We start from the raw sequence: 14,714 nt of genomic DNA, 5'->3' as shown, positions 1-14,714 counted from the left end.
TGAAAACAGATTAAAATTTCTTACAAAAATATATTAACTTCACCAGTAATAAAGAACTATAAATTAAACAGATGCTATGATCTGCCTCTCAAGCGATAAAGATTAAGAAAAAGTGATTAATATCTTGTGCTGACCAAGCTGATGTTTATATAGGTATCCTTACATAATGTTGGTAGAATTAGCAATTAGTACTTAATGGAAAGTAGCTGTGCAAAATGTATGGCCTGAAATAAGTTGTCATGCTTTGACCTAATAATTCTATTTCTAGGAATCTATCCCAAGGCAAGAAATTAAAAACAAACATCCAATAATGACAGAACTTGGGGCCATAAAAAATTATTTTTGAATAATACAAAAAATGGTTGAGGAACATGCTCACAATATAAAATTTTTTAAAAAAGTAACTTACTATACATATCTGATTCCATTTTTATAAAACAAACAAAAAATCATACGTAGGTCTATCAAAATAGGCTGAAAATACATAAACAAAAGTTAACTACAGTGTTATAAATATATGGTTTATTTTTCTGTTTTATATTTTCTATAATAAAGAAATTAAATATTATTTTAAAAAGAACATTCTGAAGTAAGCTAAAAACAACAAAAACCAGTTAGGAATTACAGGAAGTAAGTAAAGGTTATATTTTTCCATAAATTTGGTAGCAAAAGGCACAAAAGTGATAGACTATAATTTCAAAGGATGGTAACTGAGGAAAATTTTGTTTTGTTTTGTTTAAAGATAGATAACAAACATACTTCTATTAAGAGGAATAAGTAGAAATACAAAAAGAAGGGATAACTTTTTTTTTTTGAGGAAGATTAGCCCTGAGCTAACATCTGCCACCAATCCTCCTTCTTTTTGCTGAGGAAGACTGGCCCTGAGCTGACACCTGTGCCCATCTTCCTCTATTTTATGTGGGACGCCTGTCACAGCATGGCTTGTCTGCACCCAGGATCCGAACTGGCAAACCCAGGGCCACCGAAGCAGAACTTGTGAAGTATGAACATAACTGCCGCACCACAGGGCCAGCCCCAGGATAATTTTTTGAAGATCCTAGAACAGGCAGAGAAGGTGGGAAGCAGAAGTACAGATAGGGGAAAAACAAAAAGGCTTTTCTGAAACCAAAAATGAGCAAAAGAAGGTGGCTTAATTTAGAAATTTTAAAGAGATGAAGATGTAAGGCAGAGCTGTTTGATGAAGGAAAGGCCCGAATCATGGTATTCGCTTTGCATTCCTGTAGAATAGTGATGGCATGGTGGGTGGCTTGTTTCAAACTAGCTTTCCAATTATCAGAATCTCAGGATGTAATTAATGAGAGATGTGACCAATGTGTTAAAATGTGAATGTGTGGAGGAAGAAGAAAGCTTAAGAATCACTGTTCTAGCAGACTGTCTTTCTTATAGGAGCTCAAGAAGCTGAACTGAATTCCTAGTGAGGTTAGAATAGAGATGATCCTTGACTATAATGAAGGGTTTGACAAACAAAAAAGTGTTTAAAATACAGTCATGCGTTCCGTTAGATTGGCAAAAACATCCAAAACCAAGAGTGACAAATGTTGGAGAGGTTGTGGAGAAAAAGGAACCCTCATACACTGTTGGTGGGAATGCAAACTGGTACAGCCACTATGGAAAACAGTATGGAGACTTCTCAAAAAGTTAAAAATAGAAATACCCTATGACCCAGCCATCCCATTACTGGGTATCTATCCTAAGAACCTGATATCAGAAATCTCAAGAGTCCGTTGCACCCCTATGTTCATCGCAGCATTATTTACAATAGCCAAGACGTGGAACCAGCCTACGTGCCCAGAAACTGATGATTGGATAAAGAAGATGTGGTATATATACACAATGGAATACTACTCAGCCATAAAAAAACACAAAATTGGCCCATTCACAACAACGTGGATGGACCTCGAGGGTATTATGTTAAGCGAAATAAGCCAGTCAGAGAAAGACGAACTCTATATGACTCCACTCATAGGTGGAAATTAGTATATTGATAAGGAGATCTGATCGGTGGTTACCAGGGAAAAGGGGGGGTGAGGGGAGGGCACAGAGGGGGAAGTGGTGTACCCACAACATGACTAACAGAAATGTACAACTGAAATCTCACAAGGTTGTAATCTATCATAACATTAATAAAAAAAAAAATACAGTCATGCGTTGCTTTACGATGGAGATACATTCTGAGAAATGTCTTAGGAGACTGCGTCATCGTGTGAATGTCATACAGCATACTCACACAAACCTACATGGTATAGCCTACCACACACCTAGGCCATATGGCACTAATCTTATGGGACACCCCCCATTGTATATGCAGTCCATCGTTGACCAAAATGTTACGCGGTGCATGACTGTAATTATTCTGAGAAAGAAAGTAAGAGGTGAACAGGAATTAAGAAATTTGCCAAACAGAAGAGAAGGCATTGTTGAGTAATGGAGCATGAATCTAGAGTAACTCTATTAGCAGACTGGTTTGATAATTTTCTCTGGTAATGTACTGTCACCTAGGAATAGAGAAAGTAGATGTTCAGAATGATTCTGATTAGAGAATTGATTATGGCCAGATATATATAAACGTAAGTGGAAGAACAGTTTTAAGGGTGCCAGATATGGCATTTTAAAAATAGTTGACAATGTGTGAGTTTCCTGGACAGGACGGCAAGTGAAATCAGAGGTGGGTGGGCAGTTTGACAGTGGGACTAGGAAAAGCAAAAAACAGGAGGCATAAAAGTTTAAAACACCGGTTGAATAAGACGTGAGAGAGTGAGAAATGTGGATGTTAAGGAGGTTGTGGATTTCAGTCTCAGAAATACAGGCATTCTCAATAACGGTGACATCCAAAGTTTCACTTTATTAATGTATTTCCAGTTAGACTACCAAAAATCACCTATCCAAACATTTTATTTTTATGAGTTTGGAAAGGAAGGAAGCACATATACATAGGTTGATCTTATAGGAATTTCAGTTAAGTAATATTTCGTAGTTTCTAGTACCAGTTTCCCAGGAAATCTCATTCTGATACAGGCACTTAGAGATCATTGAAATAATGATTTAACGAGGTTTTACAAATCCAAACTGACATGTAAGTGGGTAGACATCTAAGGGCTTAAAGAGAAATCAGTTACAACAATATAACAGACTATACCCATCTTCTTTGCTCCATTAATATTTTTTGTAGGTACTAGTTTGTATTCACCAGTCATTTCACTTGGGGCCTCTTAGAATAATCAAGGGCAGATTTGGAATGCCTAAATATGCGAAAACCAAGGACATTTTATAGGTTCAATCAGATTTCTGTTTCAAAAGATAATTCTGAAATGTATAAAAAAAGGTGTAACAATTCAAAGATACCAAATATTTTAATGCAGCCCTACATTTTTCCAAAACATTTATTATTTCTAAGGTATGAATAAATGAAAGACAGTTTCTGCTCAGAAAGTTATAACTGAACAAGATGGCATTATTCACACATAAATAGACATACAGCTGATGGTTGCAAGTTATAAATTTGAAGGTTTTCCAACAACTTACCACTGTCTTGAGTCCAAATTCCTAAGTTCTCTAAGTAGTTTTTCATTTTTCTTCAAGAGATGAAAGCTCCTCCTAAATAGAGAGATTTATAAACATTTTCATCACCTTTGCAGTGAATGACATCACAGTCCTGGAAATACCTTCCACTCTACTCATGCAACTCTTACACTGAGTTCTTGCCTTTTCATACTTCTAACACAAAGGAGAATAGACCCTAAAAAAAATGTCAAGAATTTAAGTCATTATTTCTGCCCAGGCCATCATGCATTTCTGCTAGTGGATCATTATCTATCGGCCTCTTCAATTTTTCCTCGCAGATCCTGTGAGCTTCCCAAACTCATATCTAGAAAAATGGATGAAAACACTTGTAGGTTCCCCCTCAAGAGTTTCATAAAAATATGCAAAAAAGTTGTTCTTCACAAGAAATAAAATATTCGCAAAATCTAAATCACTACTAAGTAAGCCTGTGTAATTCAAACGGAATTTGCTTTCTTCTTTGTTTTACATTATATGTATTTTTTTTACCCTACGAAGTGATGTATAAATTTTCCCATACGTCCTATAGGTGCTAAATATGCACAAATTACATTCAGGAAATCAATGCTTGCTGTGGTAAAATATAGCTTCCCACCTTTAATTTTTCTCAAGACAATATATGGATGATTCTATAGCAAAAAATAGTAGAATGTACTTATATGAGTGGCAGTTACTTGTATTTGGACATACGAAAGGCAAACTGTGCTCCTGATACAGTGTGGCTTTCCCATAAGGCAGAGGATACTTCCTTCTAATAAATGGAAGGGTTTAAATCAAGTAAGATTACAAACACCAGGCAAGCAAGTAGAATTCCATTTCAATGCTTCACATGCGGTTGAATTACTTGAAGATACACTCGTCCAGTGATATCTGAGCTCCTCTCCTACTACTAATTGAAAACAATGTGTTACATAGTGCTTCTTCTTCCACTCCCCTACAGCTTTTAGTATCATAGAAATTTAAAAAGTGTCTATTATGCTTTACACTAGTGTACAACTTTAGTATTTTACGTACGTTAGCTAATTTAATTCTCACCATTATGTGAAGTGGGAGTTATTTCCTAAATTGTAGACTATAGCCTGAGGCTCAAAGGTTAAGTGACTCTCACCTGGGTCTTCTGATTTAAGTTTGATGCCTTTTCATTTAACTCCTACCTAACTTACTTGAATACACTGTGTATTTATTGCAGTTTTTACTGAGGTTTTTCAAGATACATAAGAAAACCAAATTAAAAAGAAATCTAGATTTTTTTTCTTGATACTAAATCTTGAGTCAAATTTCTGATACAAACAAGAAATGATCACACTGCTGTTTGTCTAAAAAAACAGTTAGGCTTATGTGACATAAGAAATACATATCTGGGCTCTGCTTCCAGTTCCCGACACAGAACTCCTAAAGCCCTGTAATTTCCTGAGTGTTGGAGGTGACGGGGACATCTTATACAAAGTTCCTAGGTCCCTTGGAATTTTCCAGGGTAATAGGAGCATCTTTTGTTCCAATGAGGTGACTCTTGGTGGGCACCTGGATAACTTCAGGATGGGGCCTCATCACCAGAAAGAGCAAGCTATGATTAGAAGCTTGGAACTTTCAGCCCCACCTCTGGGGAGGGGAGAAGGGCTGGAGATTGAGTTAATAATCAATCATGCCTGTATGATGATGCCTCCATAAAAATCCCTAAACTATGGGGCTTGGAGAGCTTCCAGGCTGGTGAACATATTCACTGTGCTGGGAGGGTGGCACACCCCAACTCCACAGAGACAGAACCTTCTGTGCTTCGGGTTTTTTCAGAATTCACTCTATGTACCTATTCATCTAGTTGTTTACCTGTATCCTTTAACTATACTTTACAATAAACTGGTAAATCTTAAGTAAATGTTCTGTGAATCATTATAGCTAATTATCAAACCCGAGGAGTGGGGTTTGGGAACCCGTGATTCATAGCTGAACTTGCAACTGGTGTCTGAAGTCGGGGACAGTCTTGTGGGTCTGAGCCTTTAACCAGTCTATGCCAACTCCAGGTAGTGCTGGAACTCTCGGTGTGGAAAACCCACACATCTGGTGCCAGAAGTGTTATAAGAAAAAAAGGCTTTCCTAATAGTTTATGTGAACGTTGGAAAAATAAGACACTTTCAATTTTATGAGCTATAATTTCTAAGTCAAATAGTTCTACTAGTCATTATGAAAATGCTAATAGTTAATTTACTGTGTTATCTTTTTATTCCATTGAATCCGGTGGTCTCAAAAAAAAATCTGCCCACTGGTCAAAGAACTAACTGGTAGATAAAAAACTTAGTGAGGAAAAAAATAAAGACTAAAATGCTTGATCAAAAGCTGAATAAGACTAATGTGAAAAAAAAAGGAAAAATTTCTCTTTTATTCTTACCTTTTATCCCAGGAATTCATTCCCAATATACTAAGAAGCAATCTGCAATAATAAAATGCTGACTGAGGCTTCTGAGGTGTTGGCTCATCTTGCTCCACAGCTTTCATGTTTAAGTCATTAAAGTGTTTCTCAACAAATTCTTTTTCCTCTGTATGTTGCTTAAGGATAGCATTGATAACATCATTTTCCTGTTTTTCAGAAATGCACACAGGTTGTGGAGCAGGAATATTAAGTGAGATTCCAGTTCTCTGTAAGCATTCAGGACTAGTTACACCTAAATACTGCAAAAGCTCATCAAGAACATCTTCCTCATCTTTTATTGTATCCCAAGTCGGTACGGTTTCTCTAAATCTTCTTTTAAACTGGAGGGGTATCCCATCTTTTACTGTTATATCTTCTAAGCATTCATTAGATGTAGGAGGCTCTTCTGGTTTCTCTTGGCGAGACAATGAAAGTATGAGAGATGTAGGTTCTGACAAACCACTTACAGGAGGTGGTCCATACAGGATGGCAGAATCCCATGAATATTTTCCAGAGAGATCACGTACTATGATTCTGACATTTGAATTGGCTGATGCAAGACCAGCAGACAAACCTCCTCCAGGTATACTTTCTTCTGACCTGATCTGGATACAGGACACTAATGTTGTATTGTTCAACACAAAGAACTGGATATTTGGACTCTCAAAGAGTTCAGGAGAAAGTTCAGTACTTTCACTGTAATGATTGTCATGATTTTCACACACCTGACTTGTTAACATAGCAGGACCACCACTCATTGGATAATGGCCCAAGTGATTTACCAGGTGTGTAATAACAGTGCGGGCAGCTATTGAGATTAATCCCTGTTGCATTTGAGTTTTCACTAGAAATGAAAAATACAAGTGAATGGAGACACTGCTGCTTCCCAGGGAGTCATATAACAATGAAATATTAGACAACAAATGGATTTTGTCACATCATCAAAATCACACTCACATATTTCAGTAAATATTACTATTTCCAAGTTAGATTCTGTACCACAGGAATGATGACAAAGAAGAAGAAAACTGTTCTTTGATGAAGTTTTGTTAATTTTGTAAGGTAGCCCTTTTTGAAATTTATGCTTATGGATTCCTAATTCAAACTTATACCTTTAAATGTATATGATGCTTTCAAAGAAGGATCAAAAGTATTATAAATCAACCACTTGAAATCACTTGGCATACAGATTAGAAAGCGAATGAAATCCAACTGATATGTTTCTTATGAGTAGATTCAGAGACACATTTTGCAGCATGCCTTAAATGTCACTCAGTTATGGCTTTTATCGATGATGTGAAAGTTTCAGAGAAAAGTGATCTTTCATTAAACTTTAGGAGTCATGAGATCAATTTAAAGAGTAAGTCAGTGTAGCCAGTACATGCCAAGGAAACTCTATTTTAAAGGAAAACATATTTTATGGGCCTCCTTATGTGTTAAATTTTTCCAAGGTGTTCTTCTATGTGATTGCGGTCTAGTGTGAGCAGTCAGTTGTACATAAGAAGCTTAAGCACATGAGAGAAAGCAAATAGGTAAGGAACATATCAAATGAGTAACTTAAAAAAAATCAAAGGAAACAGTAAAAAGAGAAAACTCAAAGAATCTATTAGTAAGAGGCCTGAAAAGGCAAGGTGCCTAACGTCAGGAGCTGAAGGAGGAGGGGAGGAGAGAAGGAAGATGTGGAAGCCAGTTCTGGAATGAGTGGTGTGAGGGGGTAGGAACAATTCAGCGACAGTTATCTTGATACTTTTCATCTAGGAGACCAAAGGAGAGTTGTTATTGGTAAGTACTGATCATTCAGCTAGAAGACGAAGTTTAGTTGTGTGTTTGTGTGTACATGTGTGTTTACAGTGTTCTTGTCTCACTTAGTTATAGACATGATTACAGATTTTGTTTCCGTATTGGTCTGCCACAGTCATAGACTGATCTCATCTGAGTACTGTTTATATTCCTAAAGTTAACCATTTGGGAATACTATGACCTAGCTGCCAGAATAAATATAGATTTGGGAATGTCCTGATGATCAAAGTGTTATCTACATACAGAAATTCCTTAATTTTAAGTGTACTTTGTGGTGACTTTTAGTAACTGTATAGAATTGTTTAACCATCAACATAATCTAATACATAGTTAAAATTCCCCATCAACAAAAATAATAAATTTTATTTTATGTACATTATACCTCAATAAACCCAACTTAAAAAAGTTCATAAGGAGACTAACGTACACTGCTGGTATGATTACTTAAAAAGAGGCAAGAGAGATGAATAGTGTTACATTTTCAAGGCCACAGCCCTCAAGATTCAGAACCAACACCACCGGGTACGGGCAGAAAGTCAGCAAAAAACCAGTTTCTGCCATTAACATAACATCTTCTACATTATCCAACTCTAAAAAAGAACAGTTCTCTTTTGGCTTTGGTTGATTTTGAAATGTTACTGATTTACAAAATTTTAACTTTCTATTATCAATCAAGTTTTATGTCTACATACATGTATATATGAACATTTTTCAGTTTACTTAAAAAGTTCCAATTACACTAAACTTTTCTTTAATTATATTTACGGCTAGTTCTGAAAATCAGCTATTCAACACTACAAAACAACACTAAATGATTAACTTTAATTCAATCCTACATTTTCAAGACCATAAGCAAAGTAAAAAGTTATGTCACCGTGTGATGAGAAACAGAGGAGTGGCTTGAATCTAGTGTCTGCTTTCCCTTCTCTAGTTATAATTTGGAATATAATGGATGTTCACACTGTAAGCGGCCTTACAGATAACCTAGCCAGTACTGCTCAGTTTGTACATGAGGACAAATGGGTTCACAGAATTTAAGAGATTTGCCTGCCATTCAAGATTTCACATCAGGGCTCGTCTTTTGCTTCCCATCTCAGTGTTATTTCCATTTTTATCACAGTCTAATTTCCACATTGTTCTCTTTTGTTAAACTGCCCTTTTCTTTTGGCAAATCACTATGACATGTGGAAACAATGAATTAAAAATTTATCTTTTTCCTCTGTTCAGTAACTTAAAAAACTTATTTAGTATAAATTACTAAATAAATTGCCAAAATCAATGTAAAAAAACTCACGTAAATAAGTCTAAATCACGTTTTAATACAAATTAAAGATTTTCTTTCCTTTTTTTTTGTGAGGAAGATTGTCGCTGAGCTAACATCTGTGCCAACCTTCCTCCATTTTATGTGGGATGCTGCCATAGCATGGCTTGACGAGCTGTGCTAGCTCCATGCCCGGGATCTGAACCTGCAAACCCTGGGCCGCCCACGGAGAGAGAGTGAACTTAACCAGTATGCCACCGGGCCAGCCCAAGATTTTTTTATTTTTGATGTAGGAAAAAAATGTTCTGTTCTTTATTTTCTTTTCCCCCTTTCTTCGTTTTGAGTGATAAACTTAAAATAGGTAACTTGTTCTAAGCAGTGAATCTTTTTTGCAGGACATTTCTGCAGAAGCCAAAGAGTATAATTTAATAGAAATAGATCACAGAAAAACTGAGACTTTTTGTAAAGATGAATTAAAAATTCATATACAAAGCTGGATATAACAGAAACAATATAAATCATTCAATTTTTCTTCATTATTGGTAACACAGGTTTTATGAGTTTCTTCTTCAAACTTGCTTATAAATAAACTGCAAGAATGAGCCAGCTCTTTCCCTAAACGTAAACCTCCAAATCCAGGTACCAGTCAATCCTATGCACGCTCTTCCAAAGGAAGAGAGAGCAGGAACGCAGTTTAAATGAGCTTGTTCATAAATATGTCATAATTATTAATATTGAGAACACTTAAAAAATAAATTTAGATTTCAGAGGTAGGTAAAAGCATTTTCTTTCCTAAGCTGCTTCTCTAAATTCAAGATATATATAAAAAGGATAAAAATCTCTCAACTTGTTAATTGGGCAGTTAGATTGATTTAGATTTATTTTTTAGTTATAAACTATAGAACATACATCTCTCTCTTCTACATATCTACTTAGATATAAAGAAAACATACGAAATTCTCTAATTTAGAAACTCAAAATGAAATTCTAAAATAACCAGCCTTGTAAGAAAATGCAAAAAGAAGATATCGATGCTTCTAAAGCTTCGTGTAACTGGCATTCATTTAAATAAGTCTATTCAGAGTTGTCTTTTCAGATTGTCAGATTAAACAAACCCTACAGCATTTGCAGCAAACCCATAATTACAGATTATTATGGCATACAAAAGCAGCAAGACATAAAAAGCTGCTGCAATTCACTACACTGTAATAGAACATGCAGAGGAAGTTAATTTTGGCAAATGCTTTAACTATTAGCTTTGCATAATATGTATAGGTGAAACTGTAATTAGGACAGAATGAATCCTTCAGAGCCTGCTTTCACTCTGACCCTGAAAATGATGACTTCTTGCTAATAAGACTACTGCCATTTGACAAAAAGCCAACTTCACTACCTCGCTTTATTCTTTGGTAAATTTAATAATTACAGCTACTCCTGCCAATAGTTCTCAAATCAGACTTGTTCAATCCAATACTGAGCTTATTAGGGACATTCTATGTTTAGAAATCTTTGGCCAAAAAAGTACTTGAAGATGATGAAGCATGCCTTAGACAAGGGCACAATGATTAGTCATTTTTGCCACATTAAAAACCCCACAGCATGTAGTCACTACAGACCACAGAATCACCTGCTGTTAGCTCACAGCTGTTCCTAAAAGGTTCTGCATTTATCTGGTCCTTAATATTTTTAAGTCCAAAGGGAACAACTTAATACATTCAGAGAATAGTACTCCATGGAGTATCTGGTATCAATATAAAACTCATCTATTTAAATCTTTACCTTTGTGTCTTTTACAGTGACTGTTGATGGTACAATAAATTTTGTATGAAATACATTAAAACTCCCCTTTATATACATAAACTATTTATTTCACTGTTTAAGAAATACACTATACTGCTGTGAATCAAACTTCATCACTTTACACCTTTAAAAATGCAAAAAGCAAGTAATCTTTCCATATAACTTTGTTTTTAAGTAAAATAAACATTCTATTTCACTATGCCAAATCTAAAGAAATAATTAGGTGCCAGCCCAGTGGCGTAGTGGTTAAGTTCGTGTGCTCCGCTTTGGCAGCCCAGGGTTCATGGGTTCAGATCCCAGGCACAGACCTACACACTGCTCATCGAGCCATGCTGTGGCAGAGTCCCACATACAAAATAGCAGAAGATTGGCACAGATGTTAGCTCAGGGCCAATCTTCCTCAAGCAAAAAGAGGAAGATCAGCACAGATGTTAGCTCAGGGCAAAGGTTTTTCACCAAAAAGAAAGAAAGAAAGACAAGAAATAATTATAAGGTGCCTACATCAAGAATTGTCTAAATTATTTTGCTATGCTGTACTGACCAGTATATCTCTATTATATCTGACCTATAATTTAAATTTATATTCCTATTTCACTTGTATATTTGTGTTCTAGACAAACTATTAGCAACTTGTGGTCAACCCAAAACCCTAGCCCTATTTCCTTGATGTGTAGCTTCCTATCTTCTCTTGCACTCTATGTCATCAATCCATTATCATTGCCACATCCTAGATGTTTACTCATTTATAACTATTCTACCTTTAAAAACCAAACTGTTCCCGAATAGCTGACTCTTTGACCACGACCTCCTGGTCTAGTGATTTCCCTTGGAGAGGGCTCTGGGGCTCTCATAGTTGGACGGGAGAGAAGTCGGTGGGATCCCAGGCCTTCACCCTGCTGCAGCTCTACCTTAAGAAGTTTCACAAATTGGAATTCCTTGTGAAATTTATTTGAAGAGGTTCCACTTCTTAAAACTCATTTTAAAAATCACTGTCCTAATATACTGATGCTCTCAGGGGTTCTCAACCTTGGCTGCATATTAATTACCTGCAAAGCTTCAGAAAATCCCAGCAATCTCAGATCAATATATAAAATCTCTATGGATGGGACTAAAGCATCAGTATTTTATTTTATTTTTTTTTGGGAGGAGATTAGCCCTGAGCTAACTACTGCCAATCCTCCTCTTTTTGCTGAGGAAGATTGGCCCTGAGCTCACATCCGTGCCCATCTTCCTCTATTTTATATGTGGGACGCCTACCACAGCATGGCTTGCCAAGCGGTGCCATGTCCGCACCTGGGATCTGAAGTGGCGAACCCCGGGCTGCCGAAGCAGAACGCATGCACTTAACCGCTGTGCCACTGGGCCGGCCCCAAGCATCAGTATTCTAATGTGCAGCCAAGGCTGAGAATCACTGTTCTAACTTCTCATTACTAACCACACCTACTTTCTGACTCAACGGATCATGACATTTTCTTCCAACTTCTTAGTCATTTCCTAGCATCAGTTCAATCTTTACCAAGCCTAGATTCCACGGCTAAACCATATATCAATATTCTGAAAGCCATAGTTCCCTTGTATTCCTGCCTTTCCTCCTTACTGAATGTTGACTGGTGCAACCAAAACTTTGTAGTTTCCATTTTCTGTTGGGTCCCCAATAACTTCTGTCAATCCCTTTAACTTACTTCCATCTTCTTCTTTTTGGTCTTAGAAAAAGGGCTAATAGCACCTATACTTTCTAACTCATCCCCTGAGGAACTTCACTCTACTAATGATCCCCTTCCCACCTTCCTTCTCAGCTTATAATTAAGTTCAACGCTCTGCCTCCTTAAAACTCTCTTAACCCTGAACCATCTTAGCTTACCTACTGTTTTACCACTTGTCTTTCTTTCTTTCTTTAAACAGCCACGCTCCTTAAAGAGGACTTTCAACAGATGGCTCTACCTCTTTAACTCCTGCTTGCTCCTCAACCCACAGCCACTGCTTCTGCCTCCTACTTCTCTGAAACTGAAGCAGACACGTTTGTCGGTCTTGTTGTACTTGACTTCTCTATCATTTAATACTGTTGGCCAGTCTTTTAAAAATCTTTTTCCTCTCTTTGTTTCTGAGAAATTACTCTCTCCCAGTTTTCCTTCCTTTCCAACTTTTTCTTTTAGAACACACATACACACACACACACACATTTCTAACAAAGACCTCTCTGCTAAGATCTAGACCTGCATATATAATGAACTGTCAGCTAGACATCTTCATATGAATATCCAGTAGGTACCCAAACTAGACCATTTCCAACACTGCCCTCCTCATCTTCCCTCCCAAACCTCTGAACTTTCTCATATTTTTGGTCTAGTTTGGGGAAAATCTAACCAATTTAAGCCTTTAGCAACTCTTGCTTGGCCTACTGACTGGTGCCTCTGCTCCTGGGTTGACGTCCCTAAAATCAATCTAATATACCAGAGATCAGAAAACTTTTTCTGTAAGGGGCGAGACAGTAAACACCATCAGCTGTATGGTCCGCGTGATCTCTGTGGCAACCACTAAACACTTCCATTGTTGCACAAAAGCAGCCATAATGATACATAAATGAACTGCACGGACGTGTCCCAATAAAACTTTATAAATAGGCAGCAGGCATGGGCCCTAACTTGCATCCTCATGTAAAATACTATTGTCAAAGTGCTCTTAATACTAATTTTATCACGTATATTACCTCCTTAAAACCCTTCAATAACTGCTGGGTTCCTCTGGGCTACTTCTGCATCTTGAAGGTACTTTTACTTTTAAACTCATATTACAAGTTTATTTCTTTACATCTTTCCCTTGTATCAGATAGCAAACTCTATGAATGTAGAAAAAATGTTACTGAGTTCACTATGTACCAAGAACTGTGCAAGGGGTTTTACACATATTATCTTACCTAGTACTCAAAACAACCCTATGAGGGAACGAATATTAGTATTCTCATTTTACAAATAAGGAAACAGACATATGGTCATTCAGCTATTAAACGAGAGTCAAAATACAGTACCAGGTTTGTCAGACTCCAAAGCTAAATCTCTTATTCAATTATATAAATCCCATGATGTATAAAGTAAAATATGAAAAAGAACTTACCAGAGTAACTTAGCTAAGTGTATAAAAGGAATGTCATCACCTATAATCTTAGTAATTGTGTATCCGAAGTTATTTCTTAAATTAAAAATGAATTTTGCTATACTATAGATGGCAAGGTAAACAAGTACAAAGTAAGATATATTCTCCTTCATTATTTCTACCCTTGGGCTCAAATCATACTGTGAGAGAACCCAAGCAAGAATACTGTCCTGAAGAGAACTCACTTTACCTTCTGTTACAGGCTGGAGTTTAGAAGATCGTTCTGAATCAGGGGAGTGCAGAGGTTCAGGTTCTTTCAGACTTTCCAAATGCATAAAAGGATCATAATCTACAGATGCCAAATCAGAGAGGCTTATTGGAAAATACTTTGGATTGCTAAAACACTGAGCTCCATAAACACACCCATGTAATACCTGAAAATACAGGGGGAAAAAATACCAAGTTTTCCTTTTCAGTGAAAATAAATAACTAAATAAAGATAAAAGGAGAAAAACATCAACTGGTAATACAAAAGCTTGACAAAAATTTTAAATATTTTAAAACTTAACTCTTCAATCAAAGTAAAACTTAATGCCTCTTAAAAAGACGAATGAGTAAAATTTAACGATTCTCATATTCAACAAAGATTTGACTCCTTTCAACTTTTTGCAATGAAACAACAGTGTCTTGTGGGAAGTACTTTTTTTTGCAGGGAAAGATTTGCTCTGAGTTAACACGGTGCCAATCTTCCTCTTTTCCCTTCTTTCTTTTCCCTCCCCA

The 14,714-nt window shown here is 36.5% G+C and overlaps 1 protein-coding gene across 7 annotated transcripts in view; it reads right to left on the bottom strand.

Annotated features, from left to right (window-relative positions):
* Positions 1 to 14,714, bottom strand: part of RALGAPA1 (Ral GTPase activating protein catalytic subunit alpha 1) — a 226,824-nt gene that overhangs the window by 78,389 nt on the left and 133,721 nt on the right. For all 7 annotated transcript variants that reach the window (XM_046650085.1, XM_046650124.1, XM_046650133.1 and 4 more), the window contains 3 exons: positions 14,185 to 14,368; positions 5,963 to 6,827; positions 3,544 to 3,615 (listed from right to left, as the gene is read on the bottom strand). In XM_046650085.1, coding sequence (XP_046506041.1) covers positions 3,544 to 3,615; positions 5,963 to 6,827; positions 14,185 to 14,368 — 1,121 coding nt within the window. The remainder of the gene's footprint in view (positions 1 to 3,543; positions 3,616 to 5,962; positions 6,828 to 14,184; positions 14,369 to 14,714) is intronic.

The sequence above is a fragment of the Equus quagga genome, chromosome 2 (genome assembly GCF_021613505.1).
Source record: "Equus quagga isolate Etosha38 chromosome 2, UCLA_HA_Equagga_1.0, whole genome shotgun sequence".
In the NCBI taxonomy this organism is placed as follows: Eukaryota; Metazoa; Chordata; class Mammalia; order Perissodactyla; family Equidae; genus Equus; species Equus quagga.
Note: the sequence above shows the minus strand (reverse complement) of the source record. Positions and strands in the feature narration are given on the sequence as shown.